Source organism: Pinus tabuliformis, chromosome Q, assembly GCF_031772625.1.
Source record: "Pinus tabuliformis cultivar Carrire ecotype Pingquan chromosome Q, CPIR1, whole genome shotgun sequence".
NCBI classification, from domain to species: domain Eukaryota; kingdom Viridiplantae; phylum Streptophyta; class Pinopsida; order Pinales; family Pinaceae; genus Pinus; species Pinus tabuliformis.
The window spans coordinates 1,048,227,313-1,048,250,627 of record NC_142296.1 but is presented as its reverse complement, the minus strand read 5'-3'; the positions used below and the strand labels follow the sequence as shown (position 1 = coordinate 1,048,250,627).

The 23,315-nt window shown below is 37.5% G+C and overlaps 1 protein-coding gene across 2 annotated transcripts; it reads left to right on the top strand.

Moving 5' to 3' along the window:
• The first annotated feature begins 4,721 nt into the window (after nucleotides 1–4,721).
• LOC149223096 (very-long-chain 3-oxoacyl-CoA reductase 1-like) lies at nucleotides 4,722–13,134 on the top strand. Of its 2 annotated transcripts, XM_089385759.1 has the most exons (5): nucleotides 4,747–4,876; nucleotides 5,098–5,327; nucleotides 5,957–6,655; nucleotides 7,567–7,636; nucleotides 12,628–13,134. In XM_089385759.1, the coding sequence occupies exons 3-5, from the start codon at nucleotides 6,006–6,008 to the stop codon at nucleotides 12,880–12,882; spliced, it is 975 nt and encodes a 324-aa protein (XP_089241885.1). In that variant the 5' UTR covers nucleotides 4,747–4,876; nucleotides 5,098–5,327; nucleotides 5,957–6,005; the 3' UTR covers nucleotides 12,883–13,134. The 2 variants fall into 2 exon arrangements, with proteins under 2 accessions (XP_089241884.1, XP_089241885.1); XM_089385758.1 differs by having other exon boundaries at nucleotides 4,722–5,327.
• Nucleotides 13,135–23,315: the final 10,181 nt, after the last annotated feature.

Here is a 23,315-nt window from a genome sequence, read left to right as displayed (position 1 = left end):
CCTTTCTCTTTCTCTGTTACTTCCTCGTTCTTTTTCTTGCAATACCTTGCAAAGTGCCCATACTCGTGGCAATGTCGGCATTTGAAGGGAAGCTGCTCATAGTCAAGCTCTTGGATGTGAGTCCAATTAGCAATAGTAAGTTTGATGGCCTCAGGTAAACCAACTTCCAGATCGACTTCTACACATATTCTGGCGCAGGAGTATTGATCTTTTCTCGCTGCTTGATCTATGTATTTACCAAGGGCATTGCCTATGTATTGCAACGACCTCTGATTCCAACAATGGAGGGGGAGATGAGGTAGTCGCACCCACACTGGAACAACTGTGGGTACATCCTGAGCCGGATCGAAATCTGGAGACCATTTGTTCAAATAGAGGCCCTGAGGGCCCATAAAATATGGCCCATTCCTGAAGATCAGACTTCTGTCCTCGGCATTGTCAAATACAAACACAAAGAAACCTTTCCCAACAAAATGACTTTTGATTCCTTCCGAAACCAGCGGGATCCAGTTTCGATTTACCCAATCTTCTACCGCTTTCGGGGATGGCCAGAGCCCTGTGAACTGACCAATGAGTCCCCTCTCTGCTAGATTCAGAGCCGATCTGCATGTTTCTTCCGCCGGCAGAACCACCGTAGGTATACTGTCCAATTTTTTAACAAATTTCTGTTGGGCTCCAGTAATCGACCTTTTTCCAGCTGCTGCAACAAGTTTCTTGAAAGCTTCTACTTCAGGAGGCGAGGGAGGAGGGATCTCAGAGCCGCCTCCTGGATCCATTGCGGCTGAGATCCACTCTTGGCTGTATGCTTGCGTAGGCTAGGGCAGACCATACGCTCTCAAGCAAGCAAAAAAGTTATTTTGATTCCTGTTAGTTAATAGGACAAGTGAAAAACTTATTATATTTTCAATTATAATAATAAAACACATAAATTTTATTTACAAATACATATATTTATTTAAAAAAAAATTTAAAAAACACAACATAAATTTTTAATAATAACATTATGAAATTTTTTTATAATTATTATGTTGATGAAAACTTTAGGCATGTGGTATTGATAAGTCATGGTATTGCTCCATGATATTGTAAAAAAACCTATTTACAATCACCATAGTAAAAGTGATAAAAACTCTCTATGGTTAGGAATATCTTCCACGCATTTTGAAGTGTATATACAATTAACTTATATATTAACTATTTTTTAAATTATTAATAATAATAGTAATTTAAAATAAAGTTATAATTTTATTAGTTTTTATGATTTTTTAAAAGAGATGATTAAGATCTTCTTTCACACAACTAAATGTTTTTTTTTGTGAACTGATGTTGAAGATTTCTATTAATAAAAAATATTGTACATGAACATCTTGTTTACAAATCTTTCGGAAGATAACATCATGGCCACCAACAAACTGAAAGCCAACTTGGTCTATTACAAACAATCAAGTATTATTAGTCTAGCTTTGTTGATAGTCTATTACATGAAACCACCTGTTATTAGAACATAATAGGCCATAACTCACTATCCAAAAAAGGCACTCTACTTTCCTTTTACAACATATACACCTTGAGTAATTTAAATTCTATGTTACATTAATTTAATTTAATATATATTTTGTTATTTTATTTTTACTTAATTATTGTTCATTAATTATTTATTTAATTAAACTATAGTTTCTGTTTTAAAATAATGACTTAAATGTAATTCTAAATGTTTAAATATTGGATTAATTCTTATATTAATTAATTTAAATATTTACTTATGGATTTTTAATACTTTGATAAATCATATTTAACTTAATGTTAATTAGTGACATAATGACATAATGGTTATTGATTACATGTTAATTAAATGTTTATTTATTAATATACAGTTAATTTGGAAGTCAAAAACCACCTTTTTTGTTTTGTTACTTGAATTTTGAAACAACTAGACATTAGTTGGTGTAAAAAAAATAGAAGAGCTAAGAATCACTGCCATCTTCGAAGACTATGTATTCGCCAATGTAATGAGATACTATAGTTGCTAGTTGTGGAACATCCAATGGTTTTGGACTAGTTCGTGGGAGTAGTGGAGCATACTAAATCCATGATTAAGTCGATCCACTTTTAAATATATACCATCTGAAGAAAATCCATGGCATGGGTGGAAATGAAAGTCGTCATCCTCACTAAATTTGTTGTCGCTACACATCCATGACACTTGGTTGATTCTTTAGTTTCCACTTTGCAATAAGGCTAACATTATCTGTTGAAGCACCATTCATTAAATCCACTTTATCTCAATGCAATACATGCTACACCAAGTTTGGAGTCATACATTTTATATATCTCATTTTTTTTTCAAATAATCTTTATATTGTTGCGTATGTATTATCTTCTTTTCATGACTAGCATCAAGTGCGATAAACCTCCTACATGGGTCCGGGGCAGATTTATTTATTTATTTATTTTTTTATGCAGACCCAATAATAGTTGCGCAGACCGAAAGATGGTGGACAAAACTACCCATGGTTTTGTGCATGGGTTTTGCATATGGTTTTGGGCATGATGATTTTCTGCCCATGGTTTGGTCAAGGGGATGAGGTTCTAATCCAAGGCAGTGGATTGGGGTTTGTGAATGTTTCAACATGTATTTAATTGTATTTTAATAATGAAAATCAATCTAGTAGTCTCGGTTTTGGGATCCAGGGGAAATCTCTGTGTATATTTGTTTTATATTCTAGCCATTGTATATTTTTTTTGTTTTAAGAATTCTTTGCAGGTAATTTATGTAGGGTTAAAACCTACATATAATAATTTTTCTATTAGAAATCACCGTTTTTATATTTAGTGATTTAGGGTTTTAAGATTATTTTTCTAAATCTTCTATTCTTTTGGTGGGTCTTTATACGCTACTCATTATGGATTATTAGAGGGTATCTACTAGTGTAGTTTTAATAAATAATAAAAAATCAATTGATAATGAGTAATGGTTATCTACACTATTAATTTAAATTTAACAATTGAAGAATTTTTTATTATGTAAAAATAAATAAACAATAATTTTAGAGATGAATATTTTTATGTATAAATAAATAATAATTTTAGATTAAACATGATGTCTCAGTCTCTCTTTTAGTTTAGTATCACATGCAATTGATAAATATATCATAGAAAGATAAACCATAGAGAATATATGCTTCGAGGTTGTCCTTATTAAATCTATTATTTAAAGTGCTTATTAGAACATATGCTTTCACTTTGTCCTTATAAATTTATTATTTAGAGTCATTATTAGATCTATTATTTAACATTTTTTATTATTTTAATGATTTATATATTAAAGATTTTGTAATTATATTTTTATTTTTCATTTTAATTTTACATTAAATTTACATAGAGACATAAAATAATTAAAAGTAAAAAATAGAATATATTTTTTTAAGATAAAGAGGATATGTAATTTCGTGTAAAAATAATATTAGTGGGTGTAGGTTTGGAGGGGGGCAACTTATTATCAAGAACGAGCCCAAAGAGGGCACACATGCATGCATTATCATTTGAAGGTTTTCGTTGGATGATATTGGGACCTAATGCTAGGCCTTGTCCAAGAAGATACTACACGAGCTAAGGGAGAAGCTTCCATGCATAGAACTCCTCTCTCAAATACAAAGGTACTGGTAGAATGGGTGATTGAATCCCAAACACAAGGAAGACCAGGGGTCTTTTCAAACAATAAATGCAAACTATTGACCTTTATTGGCAGATGAAATTCTTATTGGGACCCAAGCTAGTGGATCGACAACAACACCCAGAGGGTGTCCTTTCTTTAGAGGACCTTCATCACCATTTGATAGACTTGGACCTCATATTTGACATAATAGAGCAACACCTTGGCATACCCCCTATGGCAGGAACAACTCCTGAAGGCTCAAAAGAACACATACAAATTGTAGTCTCAGATTCAAATCCCTTAGCGTAGTTAACTCATGTTGATGTTATAAGCATCTTATAATATAAATACTTCTAGGCAGTGTATCTTAGACCAAAATTACATTTGTATTTTGAATTTTGTAACTAGTTAACTATCCCTTAGCGTTGTTAACTCATGTTGATGTTATAAGCATCTTATAATATAAATACTTCTAGGTTGTGTATCTTAGACCAAAATTACATTTGTATTTTGAATTTTGTAATCTCTTGTAATCTCATTGGTATGCACCTTCTGTCTGCAAGGATTGCTATTGTTCTGGGACATTTACGTTACTGTAACTTTCTTCTTAAATTTAATCTCTTGCTACATTCCTTAGAAGATATATAAAAATGAAAATTTTGATTGTATTTCATTGTCCATATATTTTGCTTCAATATTACCTTCCACATTCCCCACTCCTCCTATTAACATTCCCAATACAAATGCTAATAAATAAAATAATAATAAAATAAAAAAACCAACCAACATAAAAACAAAAATAAACAAGTTACTCCACATTAAACCTCAAACCTATTCCACATTAAAGTACCAACCATCCCTACACTACCACCCCATTGATGACACCTCCAATCACCCATGTATGAGCTCTAATTGAAATATTGAAAATAAAACCAAACTTGAGGTAATTTTAATGAAAAAATAATCCATCCAAGTGTGAAAGTGTACTATAGTTATAGCCCATGAATTAAGACATGGAAAATCCTTCCCTTTCTTTCCCTTTTTATGCTTGTTTTTGTTTTTACATTCGTGATGCGCCCCAGATCAGAAATGATTATTTCGCATTTAACGAAATCCTCTCGTCGGATGGACGGTTTACCTATACAATTCATGAATCCGAACAGGCAATTTACAGGCATCATCAATGAACTGAAGGGAGTGTTGGAACTCCATTCAATATAGGTATTATTGTTTACCTACTTCTGGCTACTTCCCCAGTATCCCGTCGTCGATGGACAGCTGAAATGGAAGCCAAACAAGGAATCGCCAACCATCGTCCATACCAACAAAAGTCTTTCAGTGGTTTACTCTAACGTGATTTCATTAAAATCCACCCACCTGCTACCTATCTTTATTGAGTTTAACTCCTCCTTTCTGGCTCTTCAATTTGCGGGTTTTTACAGGTTGTCGAATATCTAATTCGAGTAGCAGGGCGGTTAGAAGATAAGCCATATTAATTCGTCATGTTAAACTGGCACTACACTTTAAATACTCAAAGGTCATCTCTCTTTCCTTTGCCCGTTTTCCCTCAAAGGGAATGAAGGATTAGCTTCGTATGCCGTCGTTGAATACAAGCTTTTCAATTCTGTTGGATCTCTTCGACCCGAGAGCCCGAGCTCTAAGATTTCGCAAGGTACGAGTTTCATGTGTATTGGGCTTCAGTAGTTTGCGCTAGATTCCAGGACTAAAATCTAAAAACTCTTGCTTTTCAACAATGGGCACGTAAACTAGCTGAGTTCACTCTTTTTCCTTGTAGTAGGGATGCGAAGCTGTAGCGGGTATTCATTTTGGTTTCAGATTTCAATTTCGAAGTTTAAAACTAGTTCATTGCTCCTTGCTCTGTTCCGAGTTTTGACTAAAAGCCATGAGATCAGTATGTTCTTTATCACAATATTTTGTCTCAAGAGCCTGAATCTCTCTATCTGTCCGGCCTTTGCTCTTTTGCCCCATTTTTGTAATCTGGGTCTCTGAATCTGCCCTCCCACTTTTCTTCTTATCGTTAAACCATAGGAATCGGGTTCGCGTATTAGCTTTCAGGCTGTAATGGATTTGTGTATTACCTCTTATTCCCTGTTGGGCTTTTGAATCCGAATAAGATGCAAAGTAGTACCCTGAAAAAATTGTGATTTTACAATTTAAACTAAGCACAGTCGCCCAGATTTCAGGCTATAGTGTTAGCTTTACTCATTTTTAATTAATTACCTGTTTTGTTTCTTTGCTTTTCAAGGTGGTTATGGTGTTTGTTGGATGTGTGTCTCTCAGGGATCCTCAGATTCAGCGCATAACGTAGAGTGAGGGGATTGGTATTATTATGGAAACATCAAATCCGTTGTTATTGTTCCTGAACCAAGCAGGGCCAGAGAGGATGATTCTCCTCTTTGTCGGAGCCCTTGGTCTACTTACCATTCTCAACACTTCGAGTGGATTCCTAAAATGGATTTGGGTGACCTTTCTTCGACCTGGGAAGAATCTCAGCAAGTATGGTTCATGGGCAATAGTGACAGGCCCCACGGATGGGATTGGAAGGTCATTTGCCATTCAGTTAGCTCGTCGCAAGATCAATTTGGTCTTGGTTGGAAGAAGTCCTTCCAAGCTCAAAGACCTTGCAGATGAATTACAGGCCAAATACAAAACCCAAGTCAAAACTATTGTGGTGGATTTCACTGGAGATCTTATAGAAGGCATGAACAGAGTAGAGGAGGCCATTAATGACTTGGATGTTGGAATTCTGATAAACAATGTTGGGATGTCCTACCCGTATGCCAGGTTCTTTCATGAAGTTGATTCTCAGCTTCTCAAAAACCTCATAGCAGTGAATATAGAGGGTACTACTAGAATGGTCCACACTGTGCTCCCTGGAATGTTGAAAAGGAAGAAGGGTGCTATCGTGAACATTGGCTCTGGCGCTGCTACAGTTATTCCTTCTGATCCTCTCTACACTGTCTATGCTGCCACCAAAGCGTAAGGATCTTTGGTTCTTTTTCCATGTGGTTGTGTGTTTTTGATGTTGATTTTCTTTCAGGAGTTCTTCTTGTATGGAATAATATTGGATAGAAAGATTTTATTTTGCATCACGTGGGGAATGTTGTTGATTGGATAGGTTTTGCTGGTTTGTCTAGAAAGGTCCAGTTGCCAAGTTCTTTTGTGAATTATATTGGGAATCGAACTGCAATGCTTGTTATCTTTGGGGTTGAAATGTTAATTATAATGGCAATTGAAGTGTAATGCTTGTTATCTTTGGGGTTGAAATGTTAATTATAATGGCAATTGAAGTGTAATGCTTGTTATCTTTGGGGTTGAATATATAGTGTGTTACTGGGTTCCAAATGTGGTTGGAAAATATGCACGGTTGGGTTCTTAATTGGAATGTGGGCTAATGAATTCAGTTTCTTTTTGTGGCCTGCATTTGAAGCTAAGACTAATCTGTGATAGCGTTTATGTTAGGTTTGTTACATGGAAGAATGACAAATGTTTAAGGCATTCTTAAGATGGGGTGTGTTTTGGGTATGATCTATGTTTTAGATCTGCAGTTGGATTCCTCCTGGATTTATGCTTCACGTATAAGGTGTTTAAGTCTAAAATCGGGAGAAATATATTGCAAACAAATGAAGCTACGAAATTTTTTAATTACAGAGAGATGGATATTTTTCCTTTCTAAGGCAGGGAAAATTTGAGTGGTTAATGCCATGGTCTTTTATGGGATTAAACTGAAAGGGTTGTTTTAATATATTGGGATTCTTTGTTGTTCAAATATTTGAAAGGATCGTTAAGGAAGGTTTGTATGTTGGTAAGATTGGGATTCTAAGCTGAATTCGTAAGGTTGTTGCTGAGATTTGATACATGAATCAAAATTTTCATATATTTGTTAACAGGTATGTGGACCAGTTTTCAAGGTCACTTTATGTGGAATACAAGCACAGTGGAGTTGATGTGCAGTGCCAGGTATGTCATCATTTGTTTCTGAAGTAATGTCATTTAAATTTTTTAGCATCTTTAATTTCCTCATCCAAACATGAAAAAAAGAAATGCTAGAAAGTGTGATGTCGATGTGGTAATTTAATTCTCACTAGATGGTGCTCTATTCTTAGTTGCCAGCAAGCTTGATGGCAATATATTCTTAATGGCACTGGTATGATTTATTATCACTTGGTTGGGGAGTCAGAAGTTTGTATTGGATTGAGGCTGCTCAAATAATTTCTCAAATAATTCCAGAAATTAGAATGAATCACTTATTTTCATGACATGGTCTCCAGGAATATCAGATATTATTTTTCCAGTACATTGGAGTGTTCCCTTTTCTTATAAAATAACCGTGCCAATATAGGGAATTGGCATGATGACCATGGTTGGTATTGCCAATCCTAGTGTTTCAACACCATTGTAGGTCAGTTTCCTTTCCTTTAGAAGGTTACTTTGTTAGAATTGACATACTGATGCAATCATGTAAGCACAGGGTATCCTATACTACACTAGCGATTGCTATTTCAGTGTCATAATGACAATACACAAATCTGCTAATTGTTCTTAGAATGTACTCTAAGGTACATCTTGTTAAAATGATTAAGATTACTATAACTGCTTCTCTGCATGTAGAGATGTTTTTTCGTTCTGCAATAGGACTTATCATACCTAATGGATGAGCTCAGAAAATGTCTTAGAACTATTTGACACAACTTGAGTGGAACTGTTGGGCCAGGATTTCCCAAATTAGACGAGATAATGGTGCCTTTCTAAGATGAGACCTTTATTATACAACTGCGATGCATATGTTCAAGAAGAGACTGATGCCATTGGTACTCTTAAAAGTAAAAAACTCTACTGTTACTTTAAACTCATTCCCTGATATAGTTGGGTCAGCAAGTTTGCCACTTACCAGAGTATGGTAATGCTTGGCCTTATACACTGTGCATTCTAGTTGTTGCCGAAGTAGTCCATCCACTATCATTCTTAGTGTCAGTAGTTACTGGCTATTGCATCCCTTCTCTTTTGCTTCCAATTGTCCTTGGTTAACATTGATTGCGCTTGGTATGCCATGGCTGTGAATAAGCCTGGAAGAATGACTTGTGATTCAATTTCAACCATTTTCAAATTGATAACTATCTCACTGTTTCACTGTGTTCTGTATTTAGCACTATCTGGTTTCTCTCATATAGGTTGTGGACAATGTGAACTGCTTTTATAGCTATGTCTGTCCAACTGTGTTTTCTTGATTAAAATTGATCACATCTACTCCCATCACGTATGTCTTTTTTCCGTGCTTTTTGTGGAGCTGTGGTTGTCCCGAGCAAGTATAACTGCTGCTGTGGTGGTCTGAATATGTGGTTTGAGTTATCAAATATTATCCAACTGTGTTTTCTTGATATGGTCAACCATATCTAGTCCTGTCATGTATGTCTTTCTTCCATGCTTTTTCTGGCAGCTGTTGCTGTCCTGAGCGAGTAGAACTGCTGCTGTCGTGGTATGAATCTTTTGTTTCCATTATTTCCCCGAGATTAAAATAACCCCTGCAAGAGAGTAATTTTGTTCTAAATAGTTCCATCTCTATTCACAGCAATTGCTTATCATTGCAAGGTGACCAATACAGGGGGTTTTGTGAGTTTGTTGTTAAATGTGACTGCACAGCACTTGGCTAAGGTATAGCAGACCCAGTCCCTACTTTTAGAACTGGGGCACAATTTCCACATGGCATGGAAGAATCGTATTTATCCACAAGCTTCTTTGGTTTCCCTTGCCATACTGAGTCTTAAGCATTGAGGGTTTTATGCACACTTGCTTATAGACATACTTACAGAGTGCGAGCAACTTTCAAGAATGGAATGCAGAATTAGGAATTTATCATATCAAATTTAATTATATAACATAAAAGAAATCCAAGAAGAGACATAACACTCCTCTTAAGCTAAACAGAACATGTAGAATGATTGCCAAGGGAGCAGTCACTACTCAACTGCAAGCATTTCTGCTAGAATGCACCCTGAGCTTGGGTTGTGAGATGGCAAGAGGCTATGGCTGAGCTATCTGAATTCTGCATGGTTACTCACAAATTCATTCAAAGCTAGGCTACTTGGGAGCGGGAGTGGGGAGCGACATTTTCAAAAGCTTTTGGGTTGGGAGCAATTTTTATATAATATATATTTTTATATATTTTGATGCATATATGTCAACAAAAGCATGTAGAATGATGAATTAGTGATAAAAAACATAAAAACATGGATTAAACCATATAACATCATTCATCTAGTAGTTATAATCTTCATCAATCACAGGTCCACAAATTACAAGTTCTCATTTATATAGCATGTGAGGATGGATATAACCAAAATAGCATAGGGTGCAATCCATCTCTGAACCGAAAATGCATCAACAAACAGGATCTAGATGGCTTCTAGTATCCAAAAAAATCATGCTACAACAAATACCTACATATCATCAAAATCATTGCCTATCTTGGGATCCTTGTCATTAATATCAGCCTCTTAGCATTGACATAACATAGAAACAACATAGCATGTCAAGTCAAGATTTTGTTTGAGTGATGGGTACATTTTTAGTAGGGTCATGATAGAGGAGTTCTACAACCAATGTCACTAACATCAAGGTACATAGAGGGCTTGGTGCTCTTGATTAAATACGAGTTCCATACTTTAGTACATGACAAATCCAATGGAAACATTGCAATCCCCCCAATCCTGAAATCCTGAAAAACTGATAAGTCTGCTGGATTTTGAGTGAGATTTAAATTCCTACTTTCTTCGTATGAAATCCAATGAACCACTCTCAAACATCCTGAGTCACGTCATGGTAATGTTAAAAATTTAAGTAAACTTCTCCTTTAAGAATTTAACATTACCATGAATTGCATATCAATACTAGGGCCCTAGGCTTGAATATTAGGCTGCCCCACTAAAAATTCTTGTTTCCAATCTTCAATAGCTCTCTCTATTACTCCCAAGTTGGCAGGGAGTGCAAATTTCCTTGCTCCAAAGGTTATGTACACGGCTCAATACCAAAATAGGGAAGAAAGCAAACAAAACAGCTGGAACCTCTGCAAGCCCATTTGCTGGACAAGGTGAAAACAATAACAGCCCAAGACCTCAGAAGAAAGAAATACTGCAGCAGTTAGCTGGACAGCCTTTCTAGTACCACATAGTACAAGATCTCTTGTGAGTCTAATCCTTGAAGTAAGGATCCAATATTTGCTAGAACTATCACGATCAAGGACGTGCCATGAAATGACTTCACAGCCATTATCTGACTCAATCCATCTCTGCTATCCTCTTACAGGAACACAAATTTTGAACAATAACAGCTGAAGGCCTTACAAGAAAAGAACTATTGCAGCAGTTAGCCAGACAGCCTTGTTAGCTCCAACTAGTACAAGACCTAATCCTTGCTAGAACTAACAAAATCAAGGATGTACAATTAAACTACTTCACTGCTATTATCTGCCTCAATCCACCACTGCGAACGGTGCAATCCCCTTACAAGAGCAGGAATTTTCTTCTTATACTCAGCAATCACCCTCGATAGTTCTCTTTCACAATGGAGATCCAAATGTTTGAATCTGGTACGGGAATTCATCCTCAAGTAGTAAGTTCTCCCTTGTCACCCTTTAGCTAGCATGATCTCCTTGTGAGAATAATCTTGCCAAAAAGAAGTTGAGCATCTAAGTAATAACTAAAGAACTCCTCCAAAGTTTCAAGAAGATGTACACATAGTAGGAGGGTGGTAGGCAAGCATTCAAGTGCATGGGAGTGAGGTGTATTCCTTGAGCCTCGAGGCATTTGTTTCTCTAGCTACTTTTTGCAATTGAAAGGATAGTAAGTTTAGTGGGAGCCACTCGTCATATCATAGCTCTCCCTCCAGCTCACTCCCAAAACAACTATATTCCATATTTTTATGTTATTTTATCTTTGTTTTAGATTTTATATCATGGTTACATCATTCTTGTACTTCAGCATTTAGACCCCATCAACTTAAGAAAACGAAAAATGTCCCTAGGTGAACTAACATGTTCACTAGTGGAGCCTTGGCCTTTATCTCCCACTTGGCAACTTTTACATGGTCAAATGACTTAGTATGCACAATATTTACAACATAAGATTCCTTTTTGTAAGTTTCACAAGACTTAGGCACCTAAACACCATACTCACACCATCATCCATGTACCATAATGGAACAGCAAAATGGGGGTCTCCCACTTGGCAACTTTTACATGGTCAAATGACTTCGTATGCACAATATTTACGACATCAGGTACCTTTTTGTGAGTTTCACAAGACTTAGGCACCTAAACACCATACAAACACCATGATCCATGTACCATGAAGGAACAGCAAAATGGGGTTGTTACATCTCTATTTCCCAATTGTTTATGATATATTGGGCTGAAATATATTGGCAATTGTTATTGTTTTATTATTCATTAATTCTGGGCATGTGAGTGGTTGCCAGGGTGCGAAGGCACACACAACAAGTGGTAAAAAGGAATCATTTGGTGACCTATCCTTGAAATATGGTTCTTGTAATGTGCAAGAATCCTGTTACTGTGATACACTGTTAGACTAAGGATTAATATGGTGTCTAGTAGACATGCATGGCATGTTGTTATCAGTAACCCAACCAGAAGTACACAGATCGAAGCATAGAGGTTATTTCTTGGGCTACATAGTCTGAGAAATCAACCAGCATCATGCTGGGCTGGGCGAACCAATGTTGTTTTCTTTTTACTTGTCAGGTCGTTTTGTTTGCTCATCACTGTTTTAAAGTTTCCTCATGGTGAAACGTTCAAGTCAGATTGTTCTAGCGGTATATCTATTTTCCCTGTTTTACATTTGTAAATTTTTGCAGATTGATCCCTTAAGAGATAAAGAGAATATTATGCAGCTAATAGATGCTGAGACATTCAAATATTGGCTGTGTTTGTGCAACAGGTTCCCTTGTATGTAGCTACTAAAATGGCCTCCATCAAGAAAGCTTCTTTACTTGTACCTTCTGCTGATACTTATGCACGTGCTGCCTTAAGGTGGGTTGGTTATGAGCCAAGATGCACCCCTTACTGGCTGCATTCCATCATATGGTGGTTGGCAAATGCACTGCCTGAACCTTTTGTGGATGCATATCGGTTAAAGTTCTCTCTTGGTATTCGCAAGAGGGGCCAGTTGAAGGATTCTAGGAAGAAAGAATGAGGAATAAGTTCTTTGCTGTGTCAGTAACTTTCAGTTGGTATTGTTTACAAGCTTTAATTCTCCAAGTAGTGTGAGCAACAAGTTCAGATGAATCCACATTAAGACCTTTCCATGTTACGCCTCTGCTATTTCCGTTTCAGTTATTAGTTATGATAGACTTCTCTGGTGCAACCGGTCTATTACGGTTACCTTCTTTCAGTACATGGAAAAATAAATTTCAAAACATTTAAAGAGTTAGTTATTGGTTTTGCATTCTGTTTGTCAGTTCATTTTAATCTGGATTTTTTGTGTGCCTCTAAATCCCTAAGATTGTGTTATCAATTTCCTTTCATATTTATTATTTTCGAAAAGTTATCAGATACTCAAGAACTTTCAGGTCAATTTGTACCAGTACCCTAAAAAGAGAGGCTCTTCCCTCCATGAAACTTCTGTTGGAAGTGGTATTTAATTTGGATTGTAGTTTTTACCTGAAAGGCATCGTGACTGCAAAATACTCAGGGTGATATAATATTATCTGCTTGCAAAAGCATAGATCAATTTGTTGCAACTTTAAAGTCGGTACTGTGTTTATTTATTGACATGAGGTCTGTACTGTGGATGGTGCTATCATCTTATTTATCCTTGGCATTTGTGGATGGTGCTATTGTAGCCAAGTCTTTCTTGATCACCTAATTTGTAGTGACAACCACATTCTTACTTTGAATGTAAGGCTTCACTCCAAAGATACGTGACTACACTTATTGGGAATTGCTACTTGTTTGTAGATTGTTGTGCACCTAGTTTTTGTTAAATATTAGACCTTAAGTACATGAACTTTTTATGTGTATGTTCATAATTTCTCTAATATTGCTATATTATTATATGGTGCAGTCCAATTGTTCTACATTTTTGTTTTTTCGTTATAATCCAGTGATACAATTTTTGATGAGATTGTAATTTTTTGTTGTTTAAATTGCATTTTGAATGCATCAATCAGTTCAACACCCTATAAAGTCTGTGGGGCATTCAAATTCAAATTGTCTAGACTCCATGCTAATTTTAGATAGCAATGGTATGTTCTATGCTTGCAACAATTACTTCAATGTCCTTTAGTTAGCCCAATGGAAATTTCCAATTTAATTTCCAATAGCAATCACATTAATCATCACATTGACAGTGACTGTAGATAGAACATGAACAATAAAAGCAGAAGACAAGCCACGACAAGAGACCACTAGAATTTGGCAAATGCTAGGGAAAAACCCCAAGACGGGAAAACGCATTGATCAATGTTTCTTATTATTATATCAAATGTTCACCAGAGAGAAAGAGTACAATAATACAGAGTCAAAGTCAAAATTGAATTGCCAAATCACTGTCCAAAACAACGCTGTCAAATTTGCAATTCTGTCCTCAGTCAACAGTAGTCAAATCAGCCCTAACCAAAAAGCCAGCAACAGTCAAAATGTTGTCAGACTTCCCCAAAACCTCTCGGTCAAAGGAGAGGAACTCGACCTCTCTTGTTGGTCAAAGTCAGCCCAAAATAGTCAACAAATCTGCAGTCAAATTTGGTCAACCTGAAGTCAACTTTGCGATCAAACAAGCTTGTGGTCAACGCAGGTCAAAGTGTCCAGATCACCTCAGTTTTTCTACCAATAAATGTGGCCTACTGAGACAGATATTCTCCCAAAAAATTGAAGTCAAAAACTGCCTCGAAATTCAAAGTCAACATTGGTCAGACCTTGGTCAAACTACACAAAAACTTCAGATTTTTCGGCTTTGTAATTTTTGTCCTTTTCTACTACATGTGAAAAAAATCTGCTGCCCAATATTTGTACGAACCAATCAAATGAGGAGAGAGAAGGACGTGTGAGTTGATGAGGTGCCAAATGAGGTTTGAGGTCATCCTTATTTATACAAGTTGTTGAGGGTCAAAAGACATGTCTGTTGGGCTTCATGAACCTACATGATGATGTGGCCGACTTTGACAATTTGCATGTGTGGGCTTCACTTCAAAAACATATTTTTCTTTGTCCAAATTGAGTGATCTTTAGGTCGATTTTGGTCCTCTCGAAAATAGAAATTCAATGCAATAATTATCTCTTTCAAATGAGCTGTCCAAAGTGGAATTTGGCCCTAGTTGCCAATTTTAACACTCCCTTTCAACTAGGGAGAATTCCACCTGCCAATATCTGACCATTGATCATCATGCTATCTTGTCATTATGTACCATATTTGCATCTCATCTCAACTCCGCTGGACACTGATATAGATAATGAAGAAGAATTGATCGAGAGCGAGTCACAAAACTTTACCACGCTCCATTAACAAAAGTCAATCCACATAACCAGGGGTAGAACCCCAATCGGACTTGATCCCAGATCAAGTTGTTGAACACCATGCATCCTATAGACATAGGGAGTACGTCAATACACGATGTGTCCGTCTGTAGTGCTATGGTGTCTATCCACTTTTCCCAACTCTTTGGCCAGTGCTATGGTGCCTATCCACTTTTCCCAACTCTTTGGCCAGATGAGAGGTACTTCCCAAGGGTCTTGGACTACATGGATAGGATGTATGTTGGGGCTTTTGCAGGAGAAGGTGAACCACTCACCCTGCTCATATGCCATAGGAGAAGGTGAACCACTCATCCTATGCATATAGGGGAAGGTGAACCACTCATCCTATGCATATAGGGGAAGGTGAACCACTCACCCTATGCTCTCATATATCATCATGGGGTATCACAGGGAAGGCGAACCACTCACCCTGTGCACAACGTATCTATAGGGGAAGGTGAACCACTCACTCTATGGTCACACATAACTCCAAGAAGTACCCCAGGCCCCTAGGAGCTCCCAGAGCTCAATGTCCAACTTAAGCAGGACCCTCATGGTAGGGTCCTTCCACGACTCCAAGTCTCTCTAAGAAGGTTAAGAATTTGACCTTCCCAAAGGGCTTCGTGAGGATGTCAACTACCTGCTTGTCAATCTTGATGTGTTGGAGCCTTATTGCTCCCTGTTGTACGATATCTCAGATAAAGTGGTACCTGATATCAATATGCTTGGAACAGTCGTGGAACACAAGATTCTCTGAAAGGAGAATCCTATTGGTTATCACAATAAATAACATTGGTATCTAGCACGTGCCCAAATAGCTCACTGAAGAGCTTCCTCAACCAAACAACTTCACAATAGGCCATGCTAACTGCAATGTATTCGACCTCAACGATGCTTAGAGCAACTGATTTCTGCTTCTTACTCATCCAAGAAATTGAAGCAGATTCCAAAAAAAAGTAACATCCCGACGTGCTTTTTCTATCCACCACACTACGAACCCAGTCAACATCATAATATCTATGTAGCCTCAAATTCTCGACAATGTATCTCAATCCATAGTTGACAGTGCCACGAAGATATCTTAAGAGATTCTTAGTAGCGACCCAATGTATGTGATGTGGCTCAACCATAAATTGATCTAAGTATTTACAACAAAGCATATGTCTGGAAAAGGGTTTACCAAGAACATCAAGGCCCCCATAAGTTGTCTATACACGACAGGGTTTGCCAATTCAGGCCCAACAACACTTCCACATAGCTTTTTGAAGTTGAGTTCCATCGGAGTAGACAGAGAGTTGCATTCCACCATCCCACATCTCTTTAGCAGCTTCACATTGTATTTCCTTGAGAAAGGAAAATCTCACTTGACTTTTGTTAGACCTCCAAGCCTAGGAAGTAATACATCAGCCCTAGGTCCTTCATCTCAAACTTAGAAGTCAACTCCCTCTTGCATTAACAAATGAGAGGGTTTGTCCCTATTAGAAATAGATCATCAACATAAAGGACCAAAATAAAAGGCATGTCCTTTTCAACCTTGAAGTATAGATTTGGATTAACATAACTTCTAGTAAACCCCAACTTCATAAGATAGCTATCAATTCTTTCATACCAAACCCTAGGGGCTTACTTCAACCCATAGAGCGCTTTCTTCAACCTGCATGCATGTTGTTAATTTTTGGCAGCTCAGTCACAAATTCCCACCATGGGACTAGATTCCTTTTTTTGAGAGGACCAATTTTAACCTTTGAAGCACTTGATTTGGACAAGGGAAAGTGGATTTTTGAAGTGAAGCCCACCATTGCACAAATTGTCTAGTCGGCCTAGGGAGACTAATTAGCCCTCCTCCAACACTTATAAATACAAGTGACCTCCAACTCATTTGGACATACATAAACTCACAACTTCTCATCTCTCCTCTCCTCATTGGTTCGTACAAATTGCAGGGTCTCTTCACACATGTGGGCTAGAAAGGAAGGATAAAATTTCAGGTGGATGAAATCTAAAGCAGACTACAACTTTGACTAGCGTTGACTTTGATTTTCTGGACTAAATTTTTTGTTTGATCTTTTGAGGGCATTTCTGTCTTGGTAGGCCATAAATTTTGGCACAAAAACTGAGAAAGTCTGGGCACTTTGACCGCAGGAAATTGCAGATTTTGACCACAGTTTGGTGGAGTTTGCCTTCATTTTTGACTCACTGTGAGTGTGAAAATTTCGTTTTTCATAGGCTGAGTTGACTGACACTAAGACCGAGAAAATCTGGGTGGTTTGACCAAGTGATGACCACAAGAAATTGGAGATTGTGACAACAACTTTCTCTCTCCTTAACCGATTTTGATAGGGATATCTTTGACTATTTTGGGCTTAACTTGACCAACATTCAAGGTCATATTTATTGTTGCTTTGACCAAGTTAATTGGAGGGTTGACCATTGATTGTTGTGGACTGGTTAGGGTAGACTTTGACTACTGTTGACTTGGACAAAATTGCAGATTTGAGACAGTTGACCAAATTTGACTTTTCATCATTGGTATATTGGATTTATGGTTGGTTGACTTGGTTGATAGTCAAAGCCTTTGACTTTGACTCTTGTTGATAGATATTGTTCATTGTATTCTCTGCTGAACATTTTATGACAATCTAATAGAAGAAGAATTACAAAGGGTTTTCCCCCTTGTGGGGTTTTTCCCTAGATCTTTGACCAAACCGGTGTCTCTTGTTGATGTGTTGATTGTCTCCTATTTGTCATTGCATTTACTGTTCTATCTTCAATTACTGTTGATGAATGGAAGAATTAATTACTGTTGAAAAGATTGCTAATTGAAGAATTAACATGGTATCAGAGCTAAGGTGAAGGACAAGCCCATAAGAAGACGAGTTGAAGCAATCATCTTTGGAAAGTTGAAGGAGCCTATCTAATCAAGTCAAGATGTCTTCCTCATTCTTCAAGGGACATGAGAAGTTGGGTGACTCATCAAACTTTGTTGCATGGAAGGTTAGGTTGGAGATCATAATTGATAACAATGATGTTTTGGAATTCATTCAAGGAAAAGTACCTAAGCCTTTGGAGAATGCTTCCGCTATTGTCAAGAACAAGCACAAGAAATGTGAGTTAAAAGAAAAACAAATTATCGTTGATGGTTTACAAGATCATTTACTTGCTTATGTTGGGAATTTGAATAAGTCTAAGGACATGTATGATAAGTTGGTCGGCCTGTATGAAGAACACTTTGAATGAAATCATGACCTTGAAAGATCAACAGAAAGACACGAAAATGAATAAAGGAGAGATTGTGCAATCTTATATCATGAGGATCTCTTGTCTAAAAGATCAATTGCAGAGAGTTGGAAAATCTGTACCTGACAAGGAATTGGTTATTGTGACTCTTAGAGGTCTCCCTCCTGTTTGGGAAACCTTCATTACTACCATTAGCAACAACAACAATTTTCCGTCATTTGATGAACTTGTTGGAAAGCTCACTCAAGAAGAATCCAGGATGATTTCAAGAGGGAGAATTCAAAAGCATGGAGAAGAAGAACCCGCCACATTTGCTACTCAAGATAAAAGGAAAAGGGGAAAAGGAAGATCATCTAGTTCGAAAAGGTCCTCTCCTGATTCAAGGGACTCTTATAGAAGACTAAGGGATGTCGAATGTTTCAATTGTCACAAGCGTGGTCACTATGCCCGAGACTGTTCGAAAAAGAAAGATTCTCTAAGATTCGATCAAAGCTACTACAACAAGAAGTATGATGATAGAAGAAATGATGATCGAAAAAGTGATGATAAAAGAATGCAAGATAATAGAAGAGAGAGAGATGATCAAAGAAGAGATATCTTGGATGATCCTGAAGAAAGTCCTCGTCCTCGAAAGAAGTCAAGAAACTCCAGGTATGAAAGTAACGTAGCTACTATCCCATCTGAATACATTCTTATTTCAACCTTTCTAGTTCTTCTCCTCTGGATTTGTACAATACCTCGCTGGTTGATAGTGGGGCTTCTAGACACCTCACCGAGTATAAGGAATTTCTCTCAAATCTGGTTGAGAGGGAGACTGGTTTGAAGATTATTCTCGGGACAACTCTACATATTCAGTGATGGGCTTTGGTACTGTCATATTTGATTTGGACTATGGAAAATCTATTATTCTTCATGAAGTAATGTATGTTCCAGAATTAAAGAAGAACCTGATATCTATTTTTGCCTTGGAAGATAATGGAATGAGAATAGCCTTCATTAATGGAAAGGTTCTCTCCTGGCTGAAGGGATCCTATATGAAAGATTCCTTTACTTTGGGATCTAGAGTGGGAGGACTATATAGAGTCATTGGAAGACCTCTTCTAGCAAAGATCCATGACACCAATCATCAGAGTAAGATATGGCACCGAAATAAAAGGAAGTCCAGGGGACCATTCCCCTCTAATAGGATCAAGTCCGATGATAATTCTGAACATGATATTGGAGCAGTGAGAGAACAGGTTTGGAAGGATACTATGGCCGAAGAATCAATTATGAAGAAAGATGTTTGGGACATTAGCTTTGAAAGGTACAAGGAGGAAGTATGTATCGATCAATCTCAAAGGTTTGATGTACATGACAAGAAGTCTCTCATTAGCAGTTTGAAGCAAGCACCCTGAGCCTATGCCCGTATTGACAATTACTTGGTGAAGCTTAATATCTCAAGAAGCAAACTGGTCCAAGGTATGAATTTGACTTTGACTTTATATATTGACGATCTATTCCTGACAGGTAGCGGGCCTTCGATGATTAAGCATAGGAAGGATTTTGTTTGAGATATACTTATGGAGATATGAGTCTATATGATACACAAAATTTCGTCATACTTCAATTGATGAGCATATTGTAGCATGGATTGATGTGACCCTTCCGAACAAGGGGTCCGGGTTGATCGAGGACACTGAGCCGACTCTTCCTCCCCTGTTTGAGCTCCTAGGGTGAGGAATTGACATGTAAAGCTCTTGGGGTTGAGGGATCTTTGGACAATAGGGTGTCACCCCTATCTGTCAACCATAGTGTTGGAGATGTTGCTCCCCTATCTTGGTCAATACAGAGTATACCCTAGTTGGCATCTGTGTTTCCCACCCATTTGGCCGATGGGCGCTGGCTGCTTGAGTTTGGCCCGATCCTTACTATTTATGATAAGTGGCATCCCGTTCAAGCTAGAGATGCATGTGTTATACCACTTGACTCTTTTGGGTCATGTTGGGAAGATTGGCATAGGTTTCTCGGGTCATAGCATTGGCTCCCCACTGGCATTAGAGGAAATTCTAGCCTAAAAGTGCCCATGAAATTTTCACTTACATAATACGTAAACCAATCAAAATCCTTTAAATTAAAAAAGAGGCTCAAGTAAATATTTTGGAGGGCAAATAAAGAAAACTACGTTTTTTAATTGTATTTTTGGCTTATTTCCTTACAGGGTTACTCAAATTTCAAGTGTAGACACTTGTTGGATGCACAATTAAATTCCGCATCCAACGAGTACCCATTATGCATACTTTTGAAAACACCCACATTGATAAAAATTGAAGATACGTGTTGAACACACTTTTTTAATGTATCTTCAATTTTTATCAATGTGGGCGTTTTCAAAAGTATGCATAATGGGTACTCGTTGGACGTGGAATTTAATTTCGCATCTAACGAGTGTCTACACTTGAAATTTGAGTAAACCTATAAGAGATAAGCTAAAAATACAATAAAAAAGTAGTTTTTTTCTTTTCCCTCCAAAATTCATCACTCTTATTTTTTTATTATTTTTCCTTAGGAGGCCACTTTTAGGCTAAAATTTCCTCTAATGCAGAGTTTCCCGGGTCATAGCATTGGCTCCTTGCTGGCAGATTTTCTTGGGTTGTAGCATTGGCTCCCCGCTGATAGAGTTTCTCGAGTTGTAGCATTGAATCCGCATTGGCAGAGTTTCCTAGGTTGTAGCATTGGCTCCCCGCTGGCAGAGTTTCCCGGGTGGTAGCATTGGCTCCCCGCTTGCAGAGGTTTCCGAGGTCGTAGCATTGGCTCCCTGGTGGCAGTGATTTTGGGTGGTAGTTAGTGGCTGCCCGATGGATAGTGGGTGGTAGCTGAAGCCCCCCTATGATTCTTCTTCTTTAAATTTGAGAAAGTTTCAATAGATAGAGTCGAGCAAAGATGAGATATGATGGGATTACATGATGCAGTTGGAATTTCTCCCTAGCTGAGAGAGAGAGAGTGTTAATTTTTGGCAGCTTAGTGACAAATTCCAACCATGGAACTAGAGTCCTCTTTTTGAGAGGACCAATTTCGACTTTTGAAGCACTTGATTTGGATAAGGGAAGGTGGATTTTTGAAGTGAAGCCCACTGTTGCACAAATTGTCAAGTTGGCTTAGAGAGACTAATTAACCCTCCTCCAACGCCTATAAATACAAGTGACCTCCAACTCATTTGGACATACATCAAATCACAACTTCGCATCTCTCCTCTCCTCATTGCTTCGTACAAATTGCAGGGTCTCTTCACATGTGTGGGCTAGAAAAGGACGGAATTTCAGGTGGACGAAATCTGAAGCAGACTGCAACTTTGACCAACATTAAATTTGATTTTCTGGGCTAAATTTTGGTTCGATATTTTGAGGGCATTTCTGTCTTGGTAGGCCACAATTTTTGGCAGAAAAACTGAGGAAGTCTGGGCACTTTGACCGCAAACCTATCGCAGGCTTGATTGCAGGAAATTGCAGATTTTGACTACAGTTTTACTGAGTATGCCTTCATGTTTTGACTTTCTTGGAGTGTGAAAATTTCGTTTTTTAGAGGCCGAGTTCACTGGAACTAAGACCGAGAAAATATAGGCAGTTTGACCAAGTGATGACTTCAGACTTTGACTGCAGGAAATTACAGATTGTGACAACAACTTTCTCTCTCTCCTTTAACTGATTTTGATAGGGATATCTTTCACTGTTTTGGGCTAAACTTGACCAGCATTAAAGGCCGCATTTATTTCTTCATTGACCAAGTTAATTAGAGGGTTGACCATTGACTATTATGCACTGGTTAGGGCAGACTTTGACTATTGTTGACTTGGACAAAATTGCAGATTTGAGATAGTTGACCATATTTGACTTTTTGTCATTGGTATATTGGATTTATGGTTGGTTGACTTGGTTGATAGTCAAAGCCTTTGACTTTGACTCTTGTTGATAGATATTGCTCATTGCACTCTTTTGAACATTTTAAGAAAATCTAATAGAAGAATAATTACACAAGGTTTTCTCCCTTGTGGGGTTTTTCCCTGTTCTTTGAACAAATTGGTGTCTCTTGTTGATGTGTTGATTGTCTCCTATTTGTCATTGCATTTACTGTTCTATCTCCAATTATTGTGGATGAATGAAAGAATTAATTACTGTTGAAAATATTGCTAATTGAAGAATTGAATTGGGCTAAAGTAATTGATTATGAATAGAGCAGTGTAAAAATTAACAAGTTTTCTCCGATCTTGTACCTCAAACCCCTGAGGTTGTTCCAAGTAGACTTCCTCTTTAAGTGAGCCATGCAAGAAAGTAGTTTTGATCTCCATTTGATGTATGATCCATCCTTGATTGGCAACGAGAGCAATAATAGATTGGATAGTGATATATCAGACAACCGGTGCAAATATTTCGTCATAGTCCACTCCTTCCTTTTGAGACAAACCATGGGCTACGAACTTGGCCTTATATATTTCAACACTTCCATCAATTCCATGTTTAATTTTGTAAGACCATTTAAAGGTGACCATGGACTTGTCCTTAGGTCTAGGCACCACGTCCCATACATCATTTTTTCATGATAGATTCATATTCCTTATTCATCTCATCCTTCCATACTTGGTGTTTTACAACTTCTTCGAACGTGCATGGTTCAACTTGAACAATACTACTCATAGTAGCCAAATACTTTTGATGCCTGTTCGCTTTTTACTTTCGCGAAATGTCCCTCTTGGAGCAGTATGTTTTTCAACATCTTCGAGAGTATCTTTGAGCCATAATGGTCGTTTCCTTGAGGTAGAGGGATCACTAGGTGGTGGATCAATAAGATCCATCGGGCATAGGCTCATCCATCAGAGGTTCGTCTTGTTTTTCAGCAGCGTTA

Bases quoted from the DNA above. Each gene is read 5' to 3' on its own strand.
- LOC149223096 (XM_089385758.1), top strand. From the start codon at position 6,006: ATGGAAACATCAAATCCGTTGTTATTGTTCCTGAACCAAGCAGGGCCA. The intron at 6,656-7,566 runs GTAAGGATCTTT...ATTTGTTAACAG, and splicing joins GTCTATGCTGCCACCAAAGC to GTATGTGGACCAGTTTTCAA. The intron at 7,637-12,627 runs GTATGTCATCAT...TTTGTGCAACAG, and splicing joins GAGTTGATGTGCAGTGCCAG to GTTCCCTTGTATGTAGCTAC.